The 25,189-nt window shown below is 44.4% G+C and overlaps 1 protein-coding gene across 3 annotated transcripts in view; it reads left to right on the forward strand.

Annotated features, from left to right (window-relative positions):
• The window catches only part of CSMD3 (CUB and Sushi multiple domains 3), a 1,166,921-nt gene that overhangs the window by 717,671 nt on the left and 424,061 nt on the right, over positions 1–25,189 (forward strand). For all 3 annotated transcript variants that reach the window (XM_074985642.1, XM_074985643.1, XM_074985644.1), the window contains 3 exons: positions 9,338–9,454; positions 15,825–16,040; positions 16,603–16,791. In XM_074985642.1, coding sequence (XP_074841743.1) covers positions 9,338–9,454; positions 15,825–16,040; positions 16,603–16,791 — 522 coding nt within the window. The remainder of the gene's footprint in view (positions 1–9,337; positions 9,455–15,824; positions 16,041–16,602; positions 16,792–25,189) is intronic.

Genomic DNA, 25,189 nt, shown 5'->3' on the forward strand with positions numbered 1-25,189 from the left:
CAAAGTAGTCTTCTGCTGTTGAAGATTGCTATAAGGCTGGGTATGCCAGATCTTGACAAGACATCTGCATTTGAAACTTTATCTTGCCAGTCAATATTCATAATTCTGCGGAGACAGCAAAGATGGAAGCAGTTCAGTTTTTTCTCCTGGTTCAAGTAGGTGGTCCATGCCTCAGAACCATATATCAGGATACTCAATACACATGCTTGGTAGATTAGTATTTTTGTTTTCACTGTCAGTTTAGGATTATTCCATGCTCATTTCATAAGCCTGCCAAACATATTAGCTGCCTTCTTGATTCTGATGTTCAGTTCTTTGTCCATGGATAGGTTTGTGGTGGCAGTAGATGCAACTTGACAGAATTGTTGAACTACATCTAATGGACTTTTATCCAAAATGACATTGGGTTGCTGAGGTATACCTTGAGTGAATATAACAGTTTTCTTCATGCTTATGTCAAAGTAAAACAACTTGCAGGCTCTGGATAGAGAATCCATCAGTGAGTGTAGTGTGTCTTCATAATGAGTACCGAGAGCTGCATCATGTATGAAGAGGAGTTTCCTGGTGAGGACTTTCATGACCTTAGTCTTGGCCTTGAGTCTTGCCAGGTTGTAGAAGGAGCCATCTAATCTTGTGTGGAGAAATACATTGCTGCGTGAGTTTTGAAATGTGTGGTTTAGGAGAACTGAGAAGAATATGCCAAAGAGGGTAGGGGCAAGAACACACCCTTGTTTGACTCCACTGTCCATTGCAAATGGTTCCGATGTAGATCCATCATGTTGCACTGCTGCTTTCATGTTTTCATGAAAGTATGTTATGAGCTTGCGTAGGATCGATGGGCAGCCAATCTTGATTAATACTCTGTGTAGTCCTGGTCTACTAACTGTGTCAAACGCATTTGTTAAGCCCACGAATGCTATGAATGACAGCTTTCCTTGTTGTCCGCATTTTTCCTGTAGTTGTGGAAGTGAGAAACATATGTCCATTGTTGACCTGCCAGCCCCAAAGCCATATTGTGTTTCTGGATCGATTTGATCTGCGAGTTTTTGCAGTTGTTTGAGAATGACACGGGCAAATTCTTTGTCTGTGATGCTCACTAATGAGATGCCTCTGTAGTTGTTGCAGTCACCCTTGATGTCTTTGTTCTTTATACGTCAGTGGTATAATGTGAGAATCCTAAAAGTCAGGCCAAGTAAGCCAGAATTTAGATGTATAGTGTCATAGGGCATATCTGCCCTGTAACATCACCCACTGGCCAACTGTGGTGCTTCAGGAGCTTTCTGCCTCTGTTTCCCTTTGCTCAGGTATTTGGACCTTCCCACAAAATTCATATAGTTCAGACCTCTTGCAGAGTCATGCTGAATGTAATCCCCTTCTGGAGTACCTAGAACAAACAGCATGAATGCTGCTCAGACTCCACTTCAGCCTACCTTGTCCCTTTTTCTGCATTGGGGTGTAATGCTGACTCCCAGATTGCTTTACTAGTGTTCACCCAGGACTGCTTAAGGCCTCACACAGGAGTCTAGCTTGCTCTCTGCTTACTTTTCAGACTGAGTTTTCTCAGCCCTTTTAGGAGGCTATTACTGGACTCCAATTAGTCCAGTCCCCTCAGGCTGGATGATAGCTACTTATGGCACAGGAGGGGCTGATGGAACAAGCATGGCTAGCAGTAGGCCTCCTGGCCCTTACAGGAATGTCTGCACTGAAAGGTGCAAATCCCAGCACAAATCCCAGCAAAAATAGACAGACTTGGGCTAGCTTATCTTGAGTTAATCTGTTAAAAATAGCAGTAAGGATATTATGGTGGCTTGGGCAAGCCACCCACAATGAGACCGAGAGGAAAAACAGGTTTCAACTCACACAAGAAGCCCAAGCTGCTGAGAGTATTGCAGTGACCACACTGCTCTTTTCAGAATGCTAATACGAGCTGAGCTAATATGAGTCTGTCAACCTATTCAGGGAATCACACTTCATGTTTGCAGTGTAGACATGTCATTACATAGTCAGGCATTCTATTACACTTTGTTTTTGGAAGATCACATAGCGTGCATAAAAGAAAAAAATGAAAATCTTTTATCTCATTACGGCTACATCTACACTAGCCAAAAACTTTGAAATGGCCATGCAAATTGCCATTTCGAAGTTCACTAATGAAGCGCTGAAATACATATTCAGCGCCTCATGAGCATGCGGGCGGCCACGGCACTTCGAAATTGATGCGGCTCACCGCTGCGTGGCTCGTCCAGATGGGGCTCCTTTTCGAAAGGACCCCAGCTACTTCGAAATCCCCTTATTCCTATGCACAGATGGGAATAAGGGGACTTTGAAGTAGCCGGGGTCCTTTTGAAAAGGAACCCCATCTGTATGAGCCACACGGCGGCAAGCCGCATCAATTTTGAAGTGCCACGGCCACCCACATGCTAATGAGGTGCTGAATATGTGTTTCAGTGTTTCATTAGTAAACTTTGAAATGGCCATTTGCATGGCCATTTTGAAGTTTTTGGCTAGTGTAGACATGGCCAAAGGCAAACTAAATTTAAACTTTGAGTGAAAACTTATAAGGGATGACCCTTTTGTAGTACATGTTCTGAAATAGAAGCTAGGCCTCTAAAAGAGTTGATACTTAAATTTACTTTGATGAACTTGATACAGAATTTGGATGTGTATATATATAAATATGAAAAGTTTTCCTGAATATTATTTGATGCCCTAACCCCAAAATTAGGATGGGTGAGAAATAGTGAAATCCTTTTTCATAGTTCACATAGAAATTGCCAGCAATTTGTCTTTAAATCCTTAACTTGTAATGTTATTGGAAGGATCAAGGACCCAACTTTTCCTAGGTTTTTATTTCACCTTACATATTCCCCCATGAAAAAAAAACAGTTATAACTTGATAATTACTTATTTTTCAATGTTTCTTGTTCAAAAAATCATGGTAGTTTTGGTAGTTTTGGCTTATGGAAAGAAGAAGAAAGGGAGACAGGAATAAAAAGAATGTGACACAAGTATATAAGGGGTAAAATTCTGGATTTACTATAATCAGTGACAGCTACACAATTGAATTCAGCAAAGGCAGGGATTCATCTATAATGTATTCATGAATAGACTTAATTTCCTTATTTGATAGATTTACTGATTTACTGACTTGAGAGAAAGATGTAGATATGTTATATTTTGATTTTAGCAAGGCTTTTTTATGCAATCTGTTATATGTTTGTGAGAATATTGGAGAAATATGGCCTGGATTAAATTATTATTAAATGAGTGCATGATTGCTCAAAAGACCACACTAAAAGAACAGTTACCAATGGCTGTAGGTTGTATATAGTGGGGCCTCAAAGGGGGTTGCTGTGTTACTATTCAATATTTACACTAATGCTTTAAATGTGGAGCAGAAAGTGTGATTATAAAATATATGGATGATGCCAAGTTGAGAAAAGGTAAATAGTAATTTGTGACAAGTTTCAGATGTGAAGCCGTGTTAGTCTGTTTCAGCAAAAACAATGAGGTGTCCTGTGGTACCTTAAAAACTAGCAAATTTATCTGAGCATAAGCTTTCATGGGCTGGAACTCAATTCCTAAGGAACGCCTCTGAGGATAGGATTAGAATTCAAAATTACACGGACAAATTAAAACCTTAATATGAATTCAACAAGATGAAAAATAATAAATTATAAAATGTTTAAGAATGAAAATAATATTTAATGTACAGTTACAAAATGGGGGATAACAGGCTGGGTGAAAACAACTAAGATTTATAGTGGATCACAGATTGAATGTGAACCAGCAGTGAGCTGCAGTTACGAAAAAGGCAAGTATCATTCTTAGGTGTGTTAAACAGCATGTTTTATGTAAGACTTGGGAAATGATTGTCCTCCTCGTCCCAACATTAATGAGGCCTCAGCTGATGTTTTTTCTAGGTCAATGCACCACACTTTAAGAAAAATGTGTACATATTGGAGAACTAGAGAGTAGACCCTCGAAACTGTTAAAAGGTTTAGGAAACCTAATCTCTGAGGAAGTTACTAGGAAGTCTTCTGATAAGATAATTGCTCTTATAAGCTGTGTCTACACATGCACGCTACTTCGAAGTAGCGGCACTAACTTCGAAATAGGGCCCGTCACGGCTACACGTGTTGGGCGCTATTTCTATGTTAACATCGATGTTAGGCGGTGAGATGTCGAAGCCGCTAACCCCATGAGGTGATGGGAATAGCGCCCTACTTTGACGTTCAACGTCGAAGTAGGGACCATGTAGTCTTTGCGCGTCCCGCAACATCGAAATGGCGGGGTCCTCCATGGCAGCCATCAGCTGAGGGGTTGAGAGACGCTCTCTCCAGCCCCTGAGCTCAATGGGGGCCGCGTGGAGCGGCCCCTTAAAGGTCCCCGCCCCCTCCCTTCCTGTGCAGGAAGCTGAGAGAACATGCAGGCGGCAGCCCAGACACACGGCCAGCCTGCACGTTCCTCAGCCAGCACAGACAGCCACCCCAGCTGCGATGGCCACCCAGCAGCCCCCCCAGCGCCCCCAGGGGACCCCCCCCAAGGGGAGCCAGGGCAGCCAGGGCTCGCAGGCTGGCAGCCAGGGCGGCAAGCGGCAGCGGGGCCCCTCCCGGACGGAGGCTGAGCTTCGGGACCTGCTGGGGCTCTGGAGCGAGGAGGAGGTGCTCCAGGTAATGGGGAGCAAGAGGCGGAACGCGGATGTGTTCGCTCAGCTGGCTGAGGGCCTGGCCCCCCGGGGTCACCCTGCCCGCACTCCGGACCATGTCCGGAGTAAAGTCAATGAGCTGCAGCAGGGTTACACCCGGGGCCGGGATGTGGCCAGCCGATCTGAGGCCACCCCCGTCACTTGCCCCTTTCACAGGGAGCTCAGGGACATCCTGGGCCCCCGGCATACCTCCTCCCCTCCGGCCACTCTTGACACCTCGGCTGAGGAGCCCCAGCAGGCCCCGGAGCCGGAGTCCGCCCCGGAGGTAAGCCCCGCACCCCGGTGGCCCCCCCGGAGCCCACCCCCGGGGCATCGCAGCAGGAGGAGGAGGAGGAGGAGGAAGGGGACTCCTTCTCCACTGAGATGGGGCTGCACATCCTCCTCCCATCCCGGAGCAGCAGCCGGGCATCCGCCCCCTGGGTGTCCCCGGACCGTGGGAGTGGACCTACAGGTATGTACCCCCCGGTGTACACCCCCGGGGTTGAGGGGCGGGGGTAATAGATATGTGGCCAGGGCCCTCCACATGCCCAGATGGCCATGGCCCCAAGGACAGCAGTGCCATGTCCCTCACAGGAGTGAATCAGCCCCTGCCCGCCCCCCAGCACGACAGTGCCGTGCCCCATCCCCAGGGCTGGGGGGAGCGGAACCTCTAGGGTCCCCCGGGAGGAGGGGGTGGGACACCCCGCAGCAGCAGCAGCAGCAGCATGTGATGGAGTGGGGGGAGTGCAAATGCGAGTCTCAGGCTAGATATGAGCAACAAGCTGAATAGCTCCCAGTGGCTAAGGATGATCCTGGGGCTACAACTGGCAGGTTACACCTCTGCCCTGAACAAAGAGGAGGGAGGAGCCGAGCTGGGTTTGAATCGGGGGCCGCAGTTAGAGGTGAGGGGAAGGGAGAGCTGGAAGGCAGCCAGCCTGAGGAGGGGGAAAGCTACACCCAAGAGGGGCACCCCTTGGGGTCTTCTCCCCAGGACGGGTTGGAAGGATTGTCTCTGACTGCTATACTGTCACTTCTGGGAGAAACTGGCCATCTGTTGCCTAAGAAACCTGTCCTGTCAGACCCTGCTGAGTGAAGTGAGAGTCACTCCCGCCGGGGGACGGGGTGCAGTGCAGGGGGACCCTTGAACCCCATCACAGCAGCATCTCCCGGGGACGGGGATGGGGAACCTGCAGCCCAGGGGTCGGGGGACAAGGGCCACGGCTTGGGGCCCACACTAACTCCTGTCTCCACTCTTCTCCCCCCCCCGTGTTCCGCAGCTGCACCATCGGAAGGACCGGAGAGCGCCGGCGAGACGTCAGTGGTCCCGGAATCCCCTCCGGGGCCATCGCTCCAGGCCAGCCCCTCGGTGGAGGACCGACCAGCCCTACGGCGGGCAAGACAGTGGACCCAGCACCACCACCCGATGGTGACGGACCCCCAGCTGCTGGCCCTCCACCGCCGGCAGGTGGAGGTTGCAGAGCAGCGGCTGCGGGTGGAGCAACGCGCCTCCACCTCCAGGAGTGGGCGCTGGCCTGGCACCAAGAGGCATGGGGCGCCTACATGGAGACCTTTAACCGCATAGCGGACTACCTGGCCCCCCATGCCGCGCCGGCCGCTGCTGCGCCCGCCCTGACTGCTCCACCCACCGCGCCACCCGCTGCTCCTGTCCTCACCGCGCCGGCCGCTGTCGCCCCGCCACCCGCCACTGAGGGCCGTTCCGCCAAGGGAGACCTGGGGCCAGCTGACACTCGCCGGCCATATCTGCCGGTCCGCCCGGCCCCCAGCCAGCCCTGGACAGCGCTGTGGCCGAGGTGGGGCTCCCGGCCGCCCACCCCCAGTGCTGCACTATAGGGGCGTGGGGCCCAGGACGTGCCCCCCCCGTATATATTCCCCCCACTGTTTTGTTCTTTGCGTTGTATATAGTTTGTATTTATTTATTTGTGCCCCCCGTTTGCCCAGTCTGATCCTTCCTCCCCATGTAAATAGTTCTCCCCTTCCTTGTTATCCCTGTTTTTTTTGTTAATATATACATACACTTTTCATATTTAAGTTAGTTAGAAGTTCCTGTATATAGTTAGTATTAGTTAGAACAGAGTTCAAAGTAAACAAGTTTGATTTCACAAACAAGTGGCTGCTTTTATTTGTCCAGGAAAAGTGTGTGGGGGGTGTGCTGTTGGGTGCTCCGTGGTGTGGGCGTAGGGGCAGGGAGTGTTGTGGAGGATGAGGGGGGCAGTCGGGGGGCCTGCCAGAGTTCACCCTGCGGCCTCATCGAAGTGGGCCCACAGGGCCTCCCGGTCCCGGCTCCCTTCGGGGTCCACCTGGCGACTGGGGGCAGCGGGTGGCTGCACGTCGGCCCTGCCGGCCTCCACAGCCCCACCCTGAAAGAAGGCCTCCCCCTTGCTCTCCACCAGATTGTGTAGGGCGCTGCACGCGCCCACAATCTGGGGGATGTTGGTGGGGCCCGTATCCAGGCGGGTGAGGAGACATCTCCAGCGCCCTTTGAGGCGGCCAAATGAGTGCTCCACCACCTGGCGTGCGTGGTTCAGGCGCTGGTTAAAGCGCTCCTGGCTGGCAGAGAGATGGCCCGTGTATGGGTGCATGAGCCAGGGCTGGAGGGGGTATGCCGCATCTGCGATGACGCAGAGGGGCATGGTGGTGTCCCCCACAGGGATCTCCCGCTGGGGGATGTAGGTCGCTGCCTCCAGCCAGTGGCACAGGCCCGAATTCCGGAAAACCCGGGCATCGTGGGTGCTGCCAGGCCAGCCCACATAAACGTCCTGGAAACGGCCCCAGCTGTCCACCAAGGCCTGGAGGACCACTGAGTGGTAGCCCTTCCGATTTATGTAGCATCCTCCACTGTGCACCGGGGCGCGGATGGGGATGTGAGTCCCATCCAGAGCCCCGAAGCAATTGGGGAAGCCCAGGGTGGCAAAGCCCGCGATGGTGACATCTGGGTCCCCCAGCCTCACGAGCCTGTGGAGGAGCATGGCGTTGATGGCGCACACGACCTGCAGGGGAAGCACATGGGAGAGCACCAATGAGGAGTGAGCAGGGTGTGCGTGGCCCTCCCTTGCCAGGGCCCCCCTGCCCTCCCCTGCCCTGCCCTGCCTGGGCCCCCCTGCCCTCCCCTGCCTTCCCCTCGCCTGCCAGGGCTGCCTCTCCCCCCTCCCCCCGTGGGTCCTCTTACCTCCATGAGGACAGCCCCGACGGTGGCCTTGCTGAAGCCAAACTGCTGTCCCACGGATCGGTAGCTGTCTGGAGTGGCCAGCTTCCAGACAGCGATGCCGACCCGTTTCTCCACTGGGAGGGCACGCCGCATGGCGGTGTCCTGGTGCCTGAGTGCAGGTGTGAGCCACTGGCATAGCTCCATAAATATCTGCCGGCTCATTCTAAAGTTCCTGAGCCAACGGTCGTCGTCCCACTCCCCAAGCACCAGCCGCTCCCACCAGTCGGTGCTGGTGGGGTAGCTCCACAGCCGCCGGCGTGTGAGGCGGGGGGGCGGTGTCAGGGTGCTGCAGGGTTGGGGGTTGAGTCCTCCTCCCCTGTGGGCTGCTCCTCCTCCTGTGTGGCAAGGAGGTGCTCAGCTGCCTCCCGCATGGCATGGAGCAGGGCAAGCCCTGCTGCTGCAGGGGCGGCTGGGTGGACCTCTGGCTGCTGCTGCTGCTGCTGGGGGTCCATGACTGCGTCACCCGAGGTCTGCGTGCCTATGGCTCTGCAGACCGTGTGCTGTGCAGGCTGAGTGTGTCTGGGAGGGGCCCTTTAAGGGAGCAGCTAGCTGTTGCCCCAGAAGCGCTAGCCCACCCTGTGACCCTGTCTGCAGCTGTGCCTGGCACCCCTATTTCGATGTGTACTTCTTTGGCGTGTAGACATTCCCTCGCTGCACCTATTTTGATGTGGTGCTGCGCAACGTCGATATTGAACATCGACGTTGCCAGCCCTGGAGGATGTGTGGACGTTATTCATCGAAATATTTCGATGTCTCCACATCGAAATAGGCTACTTCGATGTAGGCTTCACGTGTAGATGTAGCTATAAAGAGGTTGGAGATCAATTGTGCTCTATGATCATTGAAGTTAGGATAAAAAATAATGGGCTCAGTCTGAAGCCAGGGACATTTATGTTACATATTAGGTAAAACTTTCTAACTATAAGGATACATTTAGGGAACAGCTTAGACAAACACCTTTGAGAGATAGTCCTGCCTCCATACACAGGGTCTAGACTAGATGACCTCTAAATGTCCCTTCCAAAGGTATATTAATATAATTCTGTTTGCCTTTTATGTTCCTTGCTACAGGTCACTCACTTTGCTCCTTACACTTTCTATTGTAGTCCTTTCATGCTTCTGCTATTCTTTTGTACTCCTTTCATGCTTCTGCTATTCTTTTGTACTCCTCCTTAGCAGCTGGTCCATGTTTCTTTTTGAAGGATTCTCATTTTTTTTTCAGGCCATTAAAGAGCCTCTGAAGGAGTCATATCGGACTCTTACTGTTCTTTCTGTCTTTCCTTCTTACTGGGGTAGGTTGCTGCTGTGACTTTAATCGTGTCTCTTTGGTAAACTGTTGGCTCTCTTAAACACCATTCTTTACTCTTCTACATGTCTATGTTTTATATGTCAATTGTCTTAATATGTCCCTTTTCTATTCCTAGCCTTATGTGGAGGAGATGTTAGAGGACCTAGTGGAACAATTTTATCCCCTGGTTATCCTGAAATGTATCCAAATTCACTGAATTGTACATGGACTGTGGATGTCACCCATGGAAAAGGTAAGATATTTAACTGTAATCCTCTTTATTTTAAGTTGCTATTTTATTCTCCGTATGTAAAACTAGGTTAGCACTAAGAACAACAAGAAGTCCTGTGGCACCTTATAGGTAGCACTGACAAGCTTAGAGATTTACTGTACACATCATTAATTATTATGCTGATTTATATTGGGGCAGCATGTAAATGTGTCAGCCATAGATGAAATACCCCATCGCACAAGGCATTGTACATAAGTGACAAAAAGATGGTTCTTGCCCCAAGGAGCATAGAATCTAAGTGTAAGACAAGAGACAACCAGTGACTACAGATAGTCAGGGAAGCACAAGGAAACAATGAGACAGTATTTTTAGCCTAAGTAATGGTAACAGTACACAATTCATTCAACTCTTATCAAGTTTTAGGCCTTACAGCAAAGGAAGGAATAAGGAGGGAGTTGAAGTATGACAATGGGGTGGCTTAGGAGATGTTCATGAGGCACTATGTCAAAGCATGGCAGGCAGCAGAGAGAAAATCTTGAAGGTTCCTGTTTGGAATTTTAACATGTGAGTGGAGAAGGCTGATATTGCTGGCCAATTGGAGGTGACAGTTGATGTTTAAATAGCATATAAGGTTTGATAGGGTGGGGAATAGATGGTGAAGGGCCTGAAAAATGAAGACATGTAGCCTATATTTGATATGAGAAGAGAGTAGGGAGTCCATGGAGGGATGGAAAAAGTGGAGTGGCATGGCCACCATAATGTGCTGGGGAAGTGATCCTTGCACTATAGTGAATGGACATCAGTGTGAAAGATTTCATTTGTCAACACCACGGAAAATAAAAGGATTGTGAAGTTATCCAGGTGCAAGATGATGAGCACTTAGAGAGATTTAACTATATGCAAGGAGAAGGAAAGGCTGCATCTTCTACCAATTAAACAGGAAGATTATGGTCTGAGTGACAGGGACAATAGGGTTGCTGTCAGGGATTAGGGCACCAGTTGAGTAATACAGCATATAGCCCCAAAAATCCTAAAGGCATCCTTTTGCTCATGAAAATTTGTCTGTCTTACTGAGCATAAAGGAGAAATTGTAGGAAAGTACTGGATGTCTTTCAGCACTTGAGGGGATTAGCTTGCATCCTCCCTGCAAAGTGAGTGGTTTACCAGCTCACATATAAGCAGCACTTGGCTGCTAGTCCAGGACAGGCAAGCTGGTTTGGATGCAAACCACCTCAACTCTTCAGGGGAATGGTTTGTGTGTGAACAGGAACTGTATTAGGGACAACCCCCACATAAGAGCTTGAGTTTATTCTTCAGTGAAGACAAGCTCAAAAATGTCTCTGTTCAGTTCAAGTTTCTTCAGGTCTTCTTTTCAACTGTACCAGGGATAAGCCTCTTTTCTAAAATAAAAAATGGGGTTTTGAAGGACATGAAAGCAGCTTTAGAAAATAATAAATTCAGTGGAAGGAGGCATACAAGTATTTTGCTGCTTCAGATTCCTGTTCTTTTTCTGCATCCCTGAGCTTGGAACAGACCATTTAAAATTAAGAGTTGAAATTATTGCATGATCAAATTACTCTAGGAATTGGGACTTTAAGGAGAATGCTAAGTCTCCTGAAACTCATGAGACAGTGATCGTTGGTGACACTATAGATATTGACACATTTTCATTTGTTTCTTGTTGCCCTAAGGGAAGCTGTTGTTTTATGCAGACATACTAAAATCATTAGAGGGAAAGACCCAATCTAAAGTATGACTAATATAACTTGCAATTACCATTCCTGAACTGTACAAATTAGGGACAGACTGGAGGGAGTGACTAATGAGCTAGATTTTGCATTGTTTAGAGGATAGGGGCCTGTTGCAGAGGATTTTCATTTTTTTTTCTTTCTCAAATAGCATAAATACATAGATTCTGATATATTTGATTCCCTCATTAGCCACAAGGGAGTGGGAATATATTCCCTGTGAAATATTTCCTGTTGGATCAATGTAATTACAATCTTGACTGCATATAAAATTATTTGTTTATTTTTAAGAGTGTAGCTAGCTAACAGTTCACTAGAAACCTCATTATATGTACCCTTCTACAATAGAATGTGCATTAGGCATGAAGTAGGTCAACGTGTCTCTTGCATATGCCGTATTTTTAGCTAGAGAGATCATTTTTTCTAATTACATTTTCTGTATTGCTTTTAACGTTTTTCCTCAGTAATTCCCAGGTTTCTGGTTGGTAGAACAGTGCAGACTACCTGCAGATTTGGTGCTCAAAGCATTAGTATAGTTTAAAAATTCATGTCTGTATATTACATGAGAAGACATTTAAGGCTTCAGGTTTCCTTCTGTGTAAACACAAATTTAATTAGCACTTCTGTTTCTCTCATATGCCATTTGAAAAGCAACGGGCTGGGATTATAAGTGAATGTTAAAATTTAAAAGTCATTCTAATATTTCTGTTGTAGCTAGGTAGATCCCCTTTCTACCATCACTGTAAGCCTTACTAAAGCAGGTGTCATGAAGAATTATATGGTTTCCACTTCACCACAGTCTCAGTATGCTGATTCTCTGATTTTCCGTTTGTGGTGGAAATATCCACACCTTCAGTGAGTTGTCTGTGTGTAGGTGAGTGAAGTCCATTCCCTATCGAGAAAGCAGAATCCTATGACTTCTTTTGTTGGACTTTCAGTCAGGTCTGTGGAGAATGACAAGCAACTGACAAGTAATGTCCTTTCCATAGGCCTGTAGCAGTGAAATGTGGATCCAGAGAGTCTTCCTGGATATTGGTTAGGAGAGTGGCAGTAAATTGGAATGTTGGTGAATGTGATGACAACTTTCATGTGATCTCTTCTCCGACACGTGAAAGCACAATTAATTTCATTGAATGGCGGATGGAATGATGTGGAAGGACATCTCAGGCAGAAAGTCAAGGGCAGTAGCATTCTATATGAGGGCTGAGTCTTCCTTTCAATAGGTCCATTGTAGCAAATTATGTAGCTCAGAATCAATTGGCTCACCAACACAAAATGCAATTTCAGTACCCTAGTCGCACAGACTCAAAACATCACTGTCCTTGTGCAACAAAAATTAGCAACCTGAAAGCATGCAAAATTTATATTAATAAAACATTGCATGTGACTTGCCAATAAAAAATGTATTTTAACTCCACTTCTCATCTGTGACTAACACTATAGACAGTTTTATTTACACCTTAAATATATTTCTCTTGGGCTGTTACTAAGATTCATATGGACCTAAAAGAAACCCTAATAATATTAAATAGGAAATCTTCTAAGAGGCCATTTCTACACATGCCCCTTTCTCTGTAAGGGGCATGGTAATGAGCAGCCCAGAAGATGCTAATGAGGTGCAGATGTAAATTTCCCATGACTCATTAGCATATGACCATGTGATGTGGAGACCAGAAGGAGCCCTTCCAGACTCCAAAATACACATGTAGAAGTGCAGCCTGCTGGGATTTTCTGGAAGGAAACACCCTTTCTGAAAGCCCCCTTGTGATGGAGTGGGTGGGGGGGTGCATGTGTGAGTCAGGCTGGATGTCTGAGGCAAGCAGCAGCTCCCAGTGGCTAAGGATGACCCTGGGGCTACAACTGGCAGGTAACACCTCTGCCCTGAACAAAGAGGAGGGAGGAGCTGAGCTGAGTTTTGAATCGGGGGCGGCAGTTAGGAAGCTGGGGAAAGAGGAGCTGGAAGGCAGCCAGCCTGAGGAGGGGGAAAGCTACACCCCAGAGGGGCACCCCTCGGGGTCTTCTCCCCAGGATGGGTTGGAAGGACTGTCTCTGGCTGCTGTGCTGTCGCTTCTGTGAGAATCTGGGCATCTGTTGCCTAATAAACCTTCTGTTGTACCTGCTGAGTGAGAGGCAATCCTGCCAGCAGACAGGGTGCAGTGCAGGGGGACCCCTGAACCCCATCACACCCCTCTTCCTCAAAATTTTTATCTGTGCCTCATTAGCATCTTCCGAGCTGCTTATTACTATACCCCTTCCTCCAGAATGCTGGTCCTCTGGAAGGGACACATGTAGAAATGGCCAGAGTGACTAAAAAGCAAGCACGCAATTACCTTTGAATAAATAAAATAATTATTTGCAAAAGAATTTTGCATGTTTCTATCAAACGCCGCTCATGTTCTATGGCAGGGGGAGATATTATATTATGGTATGGTTATTATTTTATTGTGTATGGTTGAACAAGGCACGTCATCATTTGTGTTTTATTTTATTGGATTATAATGGGAAAGTTATTATGTTGGCAAACTCAGTGAAATGATACTGTCTATGGAATATCAAATTTACAAATAAATTTGTGAACTAATGGAATATTTTTCATCAAAACAGCCAGGTTCATGAAACAGAGAAAGCTTGAGTGTCATATATGTTCCTAGCTTATTTATTTTAAAAGGTTCTCTCCACATTTCTGAAAACAAAACACAACTTTGCCCAAAACATCTCTTTCAAATGTTTTCTCCTGAGACAGCATAATCTGTCACACTGTGTACATTAAAATGATTAGACCATTTTTTTCTGCTAGGAACTGAGTTGTGCAACAATAATTGGGACATACACAGTACTTAGAAATGTCATTACAACCTGGGAAAGCAATTGAAACTTTCTCTTGAGTTAGACTTTGAGTTTTGTATTTGAACAAACCTCAAAGTGAAACTTAGCTGAAACTGCTGAGTATCACATGGTTTTGAGAGACTGCCATAAATCACTGCCTGGAATCTATGGCAAAGTAAGGACATGGTTTGTGCACAAAAAGAGCAGGATTCTTTCAAGGTTCACTCAGTTCAACAAACCTGGGTTGGGTTTCAGCTTCATTTTGAAACAATACACACTCGATTTCAACAGACATGCTTTTTTCCTGTCAGGTCATGAAACCGTATCTATATCCTCTATATTGTGGCTGCCTCATGCGCTAGTTTTGCAGAATTTGTCATGGAAATGTACCAACCTAGGGACAAAATCAGCTGCCACTTCATAAGTTTGGAGCTTTTATCTGCAAAGTCCATCATTCAGTGTCTTATCTTCACCTTTGTCTGCACACAAACTGCAAGGACTTGTATCTTGGTTTGAGTTACGAGGAGAGACAATAAGTAATGTATCCAGAGTGGAGCTATGTTTTTATTCATAGACTCATTGATTTTAAAGCCAGAAAAAGTCCTTTCAGATCAGTTAGTCTGACCTCATGAATATAACCAGGAACCCCCACCCAATATTTCTGCATCAAGGCTATGACTTCTGACATTCAGTCTTGATTAAAGACTATGTAATGGATTCTCCATTACATCTCAAGATTAGTTGGCCCAATGATTAATTACCCTCACTGTTTAAAAATTTGCATCCCATTTCTAGTCTGAATTTGTCCAGCTTCAGCCATCAGCTGCCACTGCGTTCCATGGTACAGACCCACATCCTTAATGTTTGACTTTGCATTTGGCTGCATTAAAATACAGACTATTTAAGTAAGTTTACCTTACCAGAGATTGAAGTTGTTCTGTATACTGACTTGTTCCGTCTGTTATTTTCCACTCAGCTGGTTGAGGGGGAGATAATAAAAGATAGTTTATTGTTAACCAGAAAGAGAGGAATCCTGCCATGTGATTCAGGCATGATTATGGTTAAGGGGAGCATGTGCTCCAAGTTGTTATGCTCATGCTGCTTTCAACTAGGATAAAGCAACTCAAACATCACACTGTTTGGCCCCAGAGCCATGATTACAACACATTATCATTGGCCAACCAGTCATGATATAAAACAGTATTAAATTTAGTCCAGCACAGGGAGAGATTTTGACAGAGCAACAGCCATATCTTACTAAAATGCTTACTGAGAACTCCAGCTGTAAAGGAATGTTTGTAATAAAATGATCTTAACATATATGCCTAGGAGAAAGAGACATAGCAAGTACTGGAGGGCTATTGTAATGTTGCCAACAAAGGTATAAAGAATATTGCCAGTGGCTCTTTTATAGTGGAAAAGGAGATGTTAGTATCTTCCCTTGCCAATAGCTGCATGTTATTACTTGCCTCTGTCTTGGCTTTCATTACTATTACAAAAAAAAGCTCCAGACTAACACGGCTACCTCTCTGTTACTATTTCATTACTATTGTTATGCTTACTGCATCTTCTTTTTCTCTAAGACTGTAGCGATTACAGCGTCTTTCCTTTATTGTGTTCTTTCTCTTTTGAACTTAAAACAAAGACCCAACATTTGTACCACTCCTTATTTGATCTTTATATTTCCTCTTTGTGCTCATGTTTTCTCTTTTTAATCTTCTGAATCACCGTTCATAATGAAATGCAAAGATTTAAGCAGTGACATAATCGTATGCATAGTTACACTCTGATACGTAAATCTATTTTTTTTCCAACAGGAGTGCAATTCACCTTTCACACCTTTCATTTGGAAGACCATCATGACTACTTACTAATTACAGAGAATGGCAGTTTCACTCAGCCACTAGCACGCCTGACTGGATCAGAGGTTCCTTTGGCAATCAATGCTGGTCTCTACGGAAATTTTAGGGCTCAGTTGCGCTTTATTTCAGATTTTTCAATATCATATGAAGGATTTAACATTACTTTCTCTGGTAAGAGGGTGAAATGAGTCATTTGTATAAAATGAAGAAAAGGTTTATTGCTTGTTTATCTGTTTTACAAAATAATACAATTCCTTTTGTTGTACCTTAAAAAATAAAAGCCTTACACTGCTGTTGAGGTTTTTACAGTAAATATATTAAGGGGGAAAGAAAAAAAAAAAGACAGTAAGCTGTAAGTTATGCTGTTGAGGGTGAAAACAATGATGCAAGCCTAATTTCTAATCCTGATGTTCCAAATGAATCCATTAGGAAACTGGTCATGCTGTACAATTTGTTCTATGTGTCGGAGACATTTATGGCTCTTATAATAATGGCAATACATGTTGTGTTAGGTCTTAAAATTCTATGAAAATTTATTGGTCTAATTTTCAAACTGTAGCTGAATCACCTATTTACTATATGTGAATTTATGTTGTTTGTTTCCATAAGCTGAATTTGATGGTCAGTGGAAATGTGTAAATTGCACGTATGGCAAAAATAGGGTGGAGAGGGATAAAACAATTACAGTTATTTCAACACAAGATAATTTTTGTTTACTTTTCTTTTTTTCCAGAATATAATCTTGAACCTTGTGAAGATCCTGGGATCCCACAATTTGGTAACAGAATAGGATTTAATTTTGGAGTAGGTGATACTCTGTCATTCTCTTGTTCATCTGGATATCGTCTAGAAGGAGCTGTGGACGTTATCTGTCTTGGTGGTGGCCGACGTGTATGGAGTGCACCTCTGCCAAGGTGTGTGGGTACGTGGTCAGCTGCTTTCATTTGCTTGTATGTGTAGTCATTGTCCATGAAGTTGCAGATATATAGCATGGAAAAACATGGTGACACACTTCTTAGTTTTCACAGTATTTTTTATATTTTCCTTTTTTCTTCCATTTTATTTCTTTTTAGAAAATTTTTCTATTTTAACTGACATACCAACTTCACTGGGAGGTGCTTTCTAGGCACTGGTGACTGGGTTCAGAAATAGGAATTCAAATTTAGGCCAATATTTTTCAACCTGCTGGTCAAACAATAGGTGCTTACATTAATTATTAAGCTTCTAGATAGCATCCATACGGGTGATGTAAAGTTAATTGTTGTTAAAACACCTAGAGTTCAGGTAGGCTTTTTTTAACATATCAATATAAAAAAAAATGAGTGAACATCCTCATTTTTAGTTTTGCTGGGGGTTCACAGTATCACTGAATTTGCCTCTATATTATCTCTAACAATAAGGACACTCATTTAAGTTTTCTAATTTTAAGAATCTGTATTAGAAGGTATTTGCCTCAACAATTAAGGTGACATTCTGCCCTCACTGAAGTCAGTGGCAAAATTCACATTGATTTATGAGTCTGAGATTTCGTGCCTATAGTTTTAATCTTATAGGAAATAAAGGAGTAACTTCATTGTTTGCAGAGAGTGGTGTGTGAAAACATCTCTGTTGAGATATTTTTTTATTCTATAATATCATTGGTGCATGAAGGTGAAAGTAGATATTTTGTAAGCTTGTTGTCTCTATAAAGAATTGTAATTGAATAATTTTTGAATTACTCCAGAATTAACATTTGATGAATCAAGACCCAGATTCTGAAAAGACACACATATATATTAGTAATTGAAGCAATGAAGCCACAGACACTTTATAATTTTTTTCCCCACTAGCAGCTCATTTCTTCTTGTGGGGTGAATAATGCTGAATAAGTCTGAGGAGGCATGAGGATAGATTCTTCTTGTATGACAGATGGAATGTGAATCAAATGCCAGTAACAGGACAGTAGAGAGAAAAAGGCTGGAGGGGTAATATCTTTTCTTTGACTAACATCTGCTGCTGAGAGACACAAGGTTTCTGCCTTATAGATAAGTTCCATGTAAGGTCTAAACCTTGTTTTGATCACCAACAGAAGTTGGACCAATAAAATATATTACCTGACCCACCTTCTCACTCAGGTGAAGTTTTAAGAAACACAGACCTACCTTGATATACCTCTAAAGGTAGAATAAAGTAGCTGCTATTGCTTAAAGATAGATTTAAAAAAAATTAAACCTCAGCCTTACAGTCCTGAAATTTAAATTTCCTGTGGAGAATGTGTGACACAGAGAGAGAGAGAGAGATCGAGAGGTGGAGGGAACAGGAGAGGGAGATGCAAGGCAAGACAGAGACAGCTGCAAATTAACTGTGAATTACCTTCTAATCAAACTTTGTGTTTTGTGTTTCTGAAGGATAAGTTCTCCCACACAGTGTTGATCTATTTTAATGAATATTTCCTCCCACAGATGGCTCCACAAATGGATGGCTTTGTATTTAAATTGTTTCCCTTCATTGTATTGAAAATTAAAAAAACAAACAAACTAAACCTTCTGTTTTTTTCTCCATTGTTTTCTACATTCATCCCAGTTAGAAACCATGATTATGATTATTGCTGTTGAGATATTTCACAGCCTTGACAGAATAAATCTGATCTTCTGTGTATTAGCCACTCTGAGGTTGTATCAATTACAAAAAAATTAATACAAAATAAGATTTTTTTTCATCTCATGGACATTTCCCAAGCAGAAAGACATTAAAGACATTAAATGTATCAAATAGATTATTCCTTATAAGTGATTCAGTCAGTTCTGATAATTAGTGACATAAATATCATTTTTTCTTTTTTTTAATATCGTTTAATTACTTTTGCTATGACTATATATTTCTGAGCTTCCCTGTCTAACCACCTTCCTGACAAATGCGTGCTTTTTGCATTCAGCTTTCACACATTTTATTAGTATTATGTCCCTGATTCAAGAAGAAGTGTAAAATCCATACTTTTCCATGTGCTTCATTCTTCTTTTTCTTCCTAGATACTTAGGCTATTTTTTTTTAATTCTCTCCCGTTTTGTAATTTCTGCTTTCTCAAATCTGGGCTCTTGGAAATAATATTTTATTCTTTTCTGATAGGGAAATTTGTATGAGTACTCAAGTGATGTGGATGTGCATGTGAGAGAGGGAGAAATGATGCTACTGATCTTATGCTATATTTTAAAATATAAGTTATCCAGTGAAGGGGGTGTAGAAAAGGTTAAAAATTACACCTGGGAAGTAAGGACAAGAATACTTACATATGTATAGTTAGTTGCATTATCTGTGTCAGTGGTTCTAATGTAGACAAGAACTACTTAAGTCTCCCATGTTGTTGATACAAACATTTCCATTTATGGTGTCATTTTTCTACCCAAACGCTGAACAACAGCAAGACATATGCAATTTAGAGTGTCTCTACATGGTGATGGGGTTAATCTGAAGCATTTTCAAAACAAAACCTCTAATTTAAGCATGTGCTTTTAAAAGAGCAAACCTTGTCCATCTTTTCAAAGTGAAGTTCCTCAGAACCTAGGGACTTGTATTTTTGAAGTCCAAATGAAATTCCCTAGTATATTGGCATATATTTTAAGCACTCTGGAAGTTGCATCACAGTAAATAAACATCATCTAGGCTATGTCTACACTTACTAAAAACTTCAAAATGGCCTTGCTAATGACCAAATCGAAGAATACTAATGAGGTGCTGACATGCATATTCAGAGACTCATTAGCATGCTGCCAGCTGCGGCACTTTGAAAGTGCCACGGTTTGCTCGCCTGCGGATCACCTACATGGGGATCCTTTTCGAAATGACCCTGCCAACATCAAAATCCCCTTATTCCTATCAGATAACTCCTTTTAATACATGTAATATTTGCCATAGTAGTTTGATAACATTCCTATTTTTCAATCATAATGTCATGCATAACTGAATAAAACACCTTTGGAAGTGTAATTATATTACATCAACACTGTTACCTTTATCAATGAAACCTGTACTATAATTTAAAAATAAGTTATTTTGATAGGATTTAATTTCCATAAATCCATATTGATTAGCATTCATTATATTGTCATCATTAAATTCACAGAATCACAGAATCACCAAATCATAGGGCTGGAAGGGACCTCAGGAGGTCATCTAGTCCAGCCCCCTGCTTCAAGCAGGATCAACCTCCACTAAGTCATCACAGCCAGGACCTTGTCCAGCTGCGACTTAAAAACCTCAAGGGATGGAGAATCCACCACCTCTCTAAGCAACGCATTCCAATGCTTCACCACTCTCCTGGTGAAGTAGTTTTTCCTAATATCTAACCTACACCTCTCCTTCTTCAACTTCAGACCATTACTCCTTGTTCTGTCATCTGACACCACTGAGAACAGTTTCTCACTGTCCTCTTTACAGCTCCCCTTCAGGAAGCTGAAGGCTGCTATTAAATCACCCCTAAGTCTTCTCTTCTGTAAACTAAACAAGGCCAAATCCCTCAGCCTACCCTCATAGGTCTTATGCTCCAGCTCCCTAATCATTTTTGTTGCCCTCCACTCAACCTGATCCAGCAAATCCACATCCGTTTCATACTGGGGGGCCCTAAACTGGACGCAATATTCAAGATGTGAACTCACCAGTGCCTAATAGAGGGGAATAACTACTTCTCTAGATCTGCTCGAAATGCTCCTCCTAATGCACCCTAGTATGCCGTTAGCCTTCTGGGCTACAAGGGCACACTGTTTACAGCCTTTCATCCACCATAATCCCTAGGTCCCTTTCCATCATACTGCTGCTGAGCCAGTCGGTCCCTAGCCTGTAACAATGCTTGGGATTCTTCTGTCCCAGGTGCAGGACGCTACACTTCTCCTTGTTCAACTGCATCAGATTTATTTTGGCCCAGTACTCCAATTTATCCAGGTCACTCTGGATTCTCTCTCTACCCTCTAACGTATATACCTCTCCCCCTAGTTTTGTGTCATCCACAAACTTGCTGAGGGTGCTATCCAGTCCCTCATCCAGGTTATTAATAAAGATGTTGAACAACACTGGCCCCAGAACTGAGCCTTGCAGCACTCCACTTGAAACTGGCTGCCATCCAGATATTGAGCCATTGACCGTTGGGCCATACCCTCAAGCCAGCTTTCTATCCATCTTAGGCCGTTTCTACACATGCCACTTTTAAGTGGCATGGTAATACATGACCCGAAATACGCGAATGAGGCGCAGATGCAAATTCCCCGTGCCTCATTAGCATAACATCACTTGATTTTGAGTCCAGAAGACTGTCCTTCCAGACTCCAAAACACCATGTAGAAGCGCAGCCACTGGGAGGTCTTCCGGAAGGAAGTCCTTCTTCCGGAGGCTCTTTCTTCCCAAAAATTTTCAGGAAGAAGGGGACTGCAGAAGGACTTCCTTCCGGAAGCTCCCCCAGGGCCGCACTTCTACGTGGCATTTTGGAGTCCGGAACAATGGTCTTCCGGACTCCAAATCACATGATGTTATGCTAATGAGGCACAGGGAATTTGCGTCTGCACTTCATTAGCATATTTTGGTCCATGTATTACCATGCCACTTTTGAAGAAATTGGACTGTGTAGAAATGGCCATAGAGTGCAACTCCTCCTCCTTTTCTCTCCTGTCTGTCCTTCCTAAACAGTTTATAACCTTCCATGACCATGCTCCAGTTATGTGAATCATCCCACCAAGTCTCCATGATTACAACCACCTCATACTTCGTTGACTGTGCCGGCACCTCTAATTCTTCCTGTTTGTTCCCCAGGCTTCTGGCATTAGTGTGCAAGCATCTTAGACAATTGGCCCACATTCTCCTCTTCACCCAGGAAACCCACTCGATTGTTCCTTCCTCCTTCCACACACACCTCAGGGCTTGTGTCACCTTCCCCCGATGAACCTAGTTTAAAGCCCTGCTCACTAGGTTTTCAAGCATGTCCACAAAGATGCTCTTTCCTCTCTTTGTGAGGTGGATCCCATCTCTTCCCAGTAATCCCTGTTCATGAAAATGAATCCCATGGTCAAAGAAACCAAATCCTTCCCTTCTACACCACCCACACAACCACGTTTACCTCTGTGATTTGACAATTCCTACGCGGACCCCTTCCTTCCACAGGGAGGATAGACGAGAACACCACTTGTGCACCGTATTCCTTGATCTTCCTTCCAAAGGTTACGTGATCCGCCGTGATCTTGTCAAAGTTGCTTTTAGCTGTATCATTGGTTCCTACATGGGAAGTAGGAAGGGGTAATAGTCTACAGGTTTAACAATTTTTGGCAGAGAATTTGTAATATTCCAGATTCTAGCTCCAGGCAAGTAGCAAACATACTGGGATTCTAGGTCCGGGAGGCAGATGGATGACTCTGTCCCCCTTAGGAGGGAGTCCCCGACCACGATCACCCATCTTTTTCTCTTAGGGGTGTTGGTTATAGAACTCCCATGCCTAGGACTGTGCATCTCATGCCGTAGAAACCTTTATTAATGCAGTCCTGTATGGACAGCTTCATTATCTTGTGCAGAATTTATTGCCAGACTGAGAGGCCTATAATTAACCAGTCCAGCCTGTTTACCTTTTTTTTTTCAATATTGACCAATATTAGCTTTCCTTCGGTCTTCCCCAGTGCTCTAACACGTAATAAAAATCATCATGATCAGTTCAGTGATCTCCTCAGTCAATTGTTTTTAAAAGTCTTGGATGCAAGTTATCTGGATCTGCAGATTTTTAAAAAAATCTACATTCAATAGCTGCTGTGTAAAATCCTTCTGAGATAGTAATGGAAAAGGAAGGGTGATATCATTGTATGATTTGGATGCGTTACCTGCTTTTTCACCAAATACAGAATAGTAATTGTTACTGAACACTTGTGATTGATATTAATTTTTATCAACATCCTCTTCCTTGTCATTATAAAGCATTTAAAAAAATCTTTATATAGGTACAAATATTTTGTTTTCCTCTGAATTTCATTATGGATACTGAGTACAATTCCTTTCACAAATTTGTACAAGTGATTTGTAATAAATATTAGCTTACATTAATATGAATATTTTTAAATTAGTCATAAGCAATTTTGATATATTTGACAGGAATTTTAAGAATCCTGTTACAATGTAATCCTGCTCCCACCCCCCTGAGCATCAGTGTCCCTGTGTGCCTATACCTAAATGTAGCCTCTCATGAATGTATAATATGCTATACACATATATTCTAGCACCATAAACAATTCTTTTTTTAGAATATGTGGTGAAGTGTGCACCTGAATATTGAGGTTATATGCAGTAACACTCAACAGTGCTAATACTACTTGCTGCTGCTTATATTAATAGCAGCAATTAAACCCTCACGCAATAATATAACCATTAATAAATAGATTTTGGTATATCAGAATTACATGCTCACTTTATTTGAGTATGCTGCCATGCCTCACTTTCCCTTATTTTTCATTTCCTGACATAATAAATGGCTGATCACAATATTAATTTTCAACAGCTACCTGCACCATTCCCTCTTAGGATTTCCTTTTCGCTAACTGAAAATAAACATCCCTTCCCTTTTGTTTCAAGGCTTGTCAAATGCTTTTGGCTCTTGTATTAGGTTTATCAGTTTTCAGTGACCATTTCTCTTTTCTAGTAACTTTTCTTGTTGGGTCCCCACACCTTTGGCTTCACAGTCAGCTCTTGCAGCCCAGCTTGGAGAGCGTTCCACAGCACCATCTGTTCCTTGCAAATCTCTCTTGCTCATGGTGCTCTGTGCCGGAGAGACAGGGAGATTTATTTCCTGTATTCTATTAGTCACAGACTTTTTTCCCAGTCATGTGTTCTAGCACGATAGCTTTCCTCAGGACAATATCTCTCAGACTTACCAAATTTTATAGGTCAGCATCAATAAGAAGTGTGCACCTTCCACAGATACATCCGGTATTGGCTGCTTCTGAACAGAGTATATTTCCCTTGATGGACCATGACAGAATATGTCTACTCATAAGAACAGAAGAATGGCCATAATGTGTCAGCTCAAAGGTCCATCTAGCCCAGAATCCTGTCCCGTGACAGCGGCCAATGACAGGTGCCCCAGAAGAAATGAAAAGAATAGACAATCACCAAGTAATCCACCCATTGTTTCCCTTTCCCAGTTTCTAACAAACCATTCCTATCTCTGCGCTGAGCTCAGGTGTATGGGTTTTACATTAATCATGTGAATGAACTGTGAGGTGCTGAGGGAAAAGAAACCCTTGCCGTCAAACCAGTGGTTAAGTGCTGAGCAGCTATGTAACCACTGCAGTTCAGTTAAGTTTCTACAGACTATGGGAGTTTTAGTAACAGCTAGATCTCCTGTGTACCTACTGTGTCCAAGGAGATCCACTAGATGCTCAGTTACTGCCTCCAGTACACCACCAAATACCTCCAAATGGAGTATCGCACCTTGTCCTTTCCTTTGCTCTGTATATATACAGGACTCAGAGGTTGCTTCTACACATGCATGAACTTCTGGAAGAATGCTGGCTTCCTCAGGAAGATCTGTGGAGAATCTACACATTAAAGGCACTCTTCTGAAGCCGCTTCTACACATGCCCCTTCCTCTGGAAGGGGCATGGTAATGAGCAGCACAGAAAATGTTAATGAGGTGCACAAGTAAATTTCCTATACCTCATTAGTATATGGCCAAGCTCTTCTGGACTCCAGAATAGCCATGTAGACACACAGCCCGTAGGGATCCCCTGGAAAGAAACCCTCTTTCTGGAAGCCCCCTCTTCCTCAAAATTTCAATGGGGATGTACGTCCCATCAATTGCCGTGAAGCACTGGGGGAACCCAAGCTCAGCAAACCCCTCGATGATCATGTGCAGGTCCCCGATGCACATCAGCCTGTGTATCAGCGCATTGTTGATGGCTCTCACGACCTGCAGGGGACAGAGAGCGAGCTCACTCATGCATGTGCACAGGAGTGCCCCTGCCTCCTCCCCTGGCCCCTTTCCCTCTCTACAGGGCTCTCCGTTCCCACCATCCCACCCCTCTGGCAGTGAGCCTGTGTAGGTCGCCGGGGCTAGGCCTACCCACCCTGCTGATCCAAGCCTCACCCCCCAAGTCTCTGAAGGTCCCCCTTGCCCAACAGCCGCTCCCTGTTCCCCTAGCTGGGCCAGGGCCCAGAGCATGGCTTACCTCAAGGACAACAGCCCTGAAGGTGGACATGCTCATGCTGAATTGCTGCCCAGTGGACTGGTAGCTGTCCATCGTGGACAGTTTCCAGATGGCAATGGCCATACATGTCTTGACAGACAGGGCTGGCAGCATCCAGGTGTCCTGCCGTCGGAC

The sequence above is a fragment of the Carettochelys insculpta genome, chromosome 2 (assembly GCF_033958435.1).
Source record: "Carettochelys insculpta isolate YL-2023 chromosome 2, ASM3395843v1, whole genome shotgun sequence".
Taxonomy (NCBI): domain Eukaryota; kingdom Metazoa; phylum Chordata; order Testudines; family Carettochelyidae; genus Carettochelys; species Carettochelys insculpta.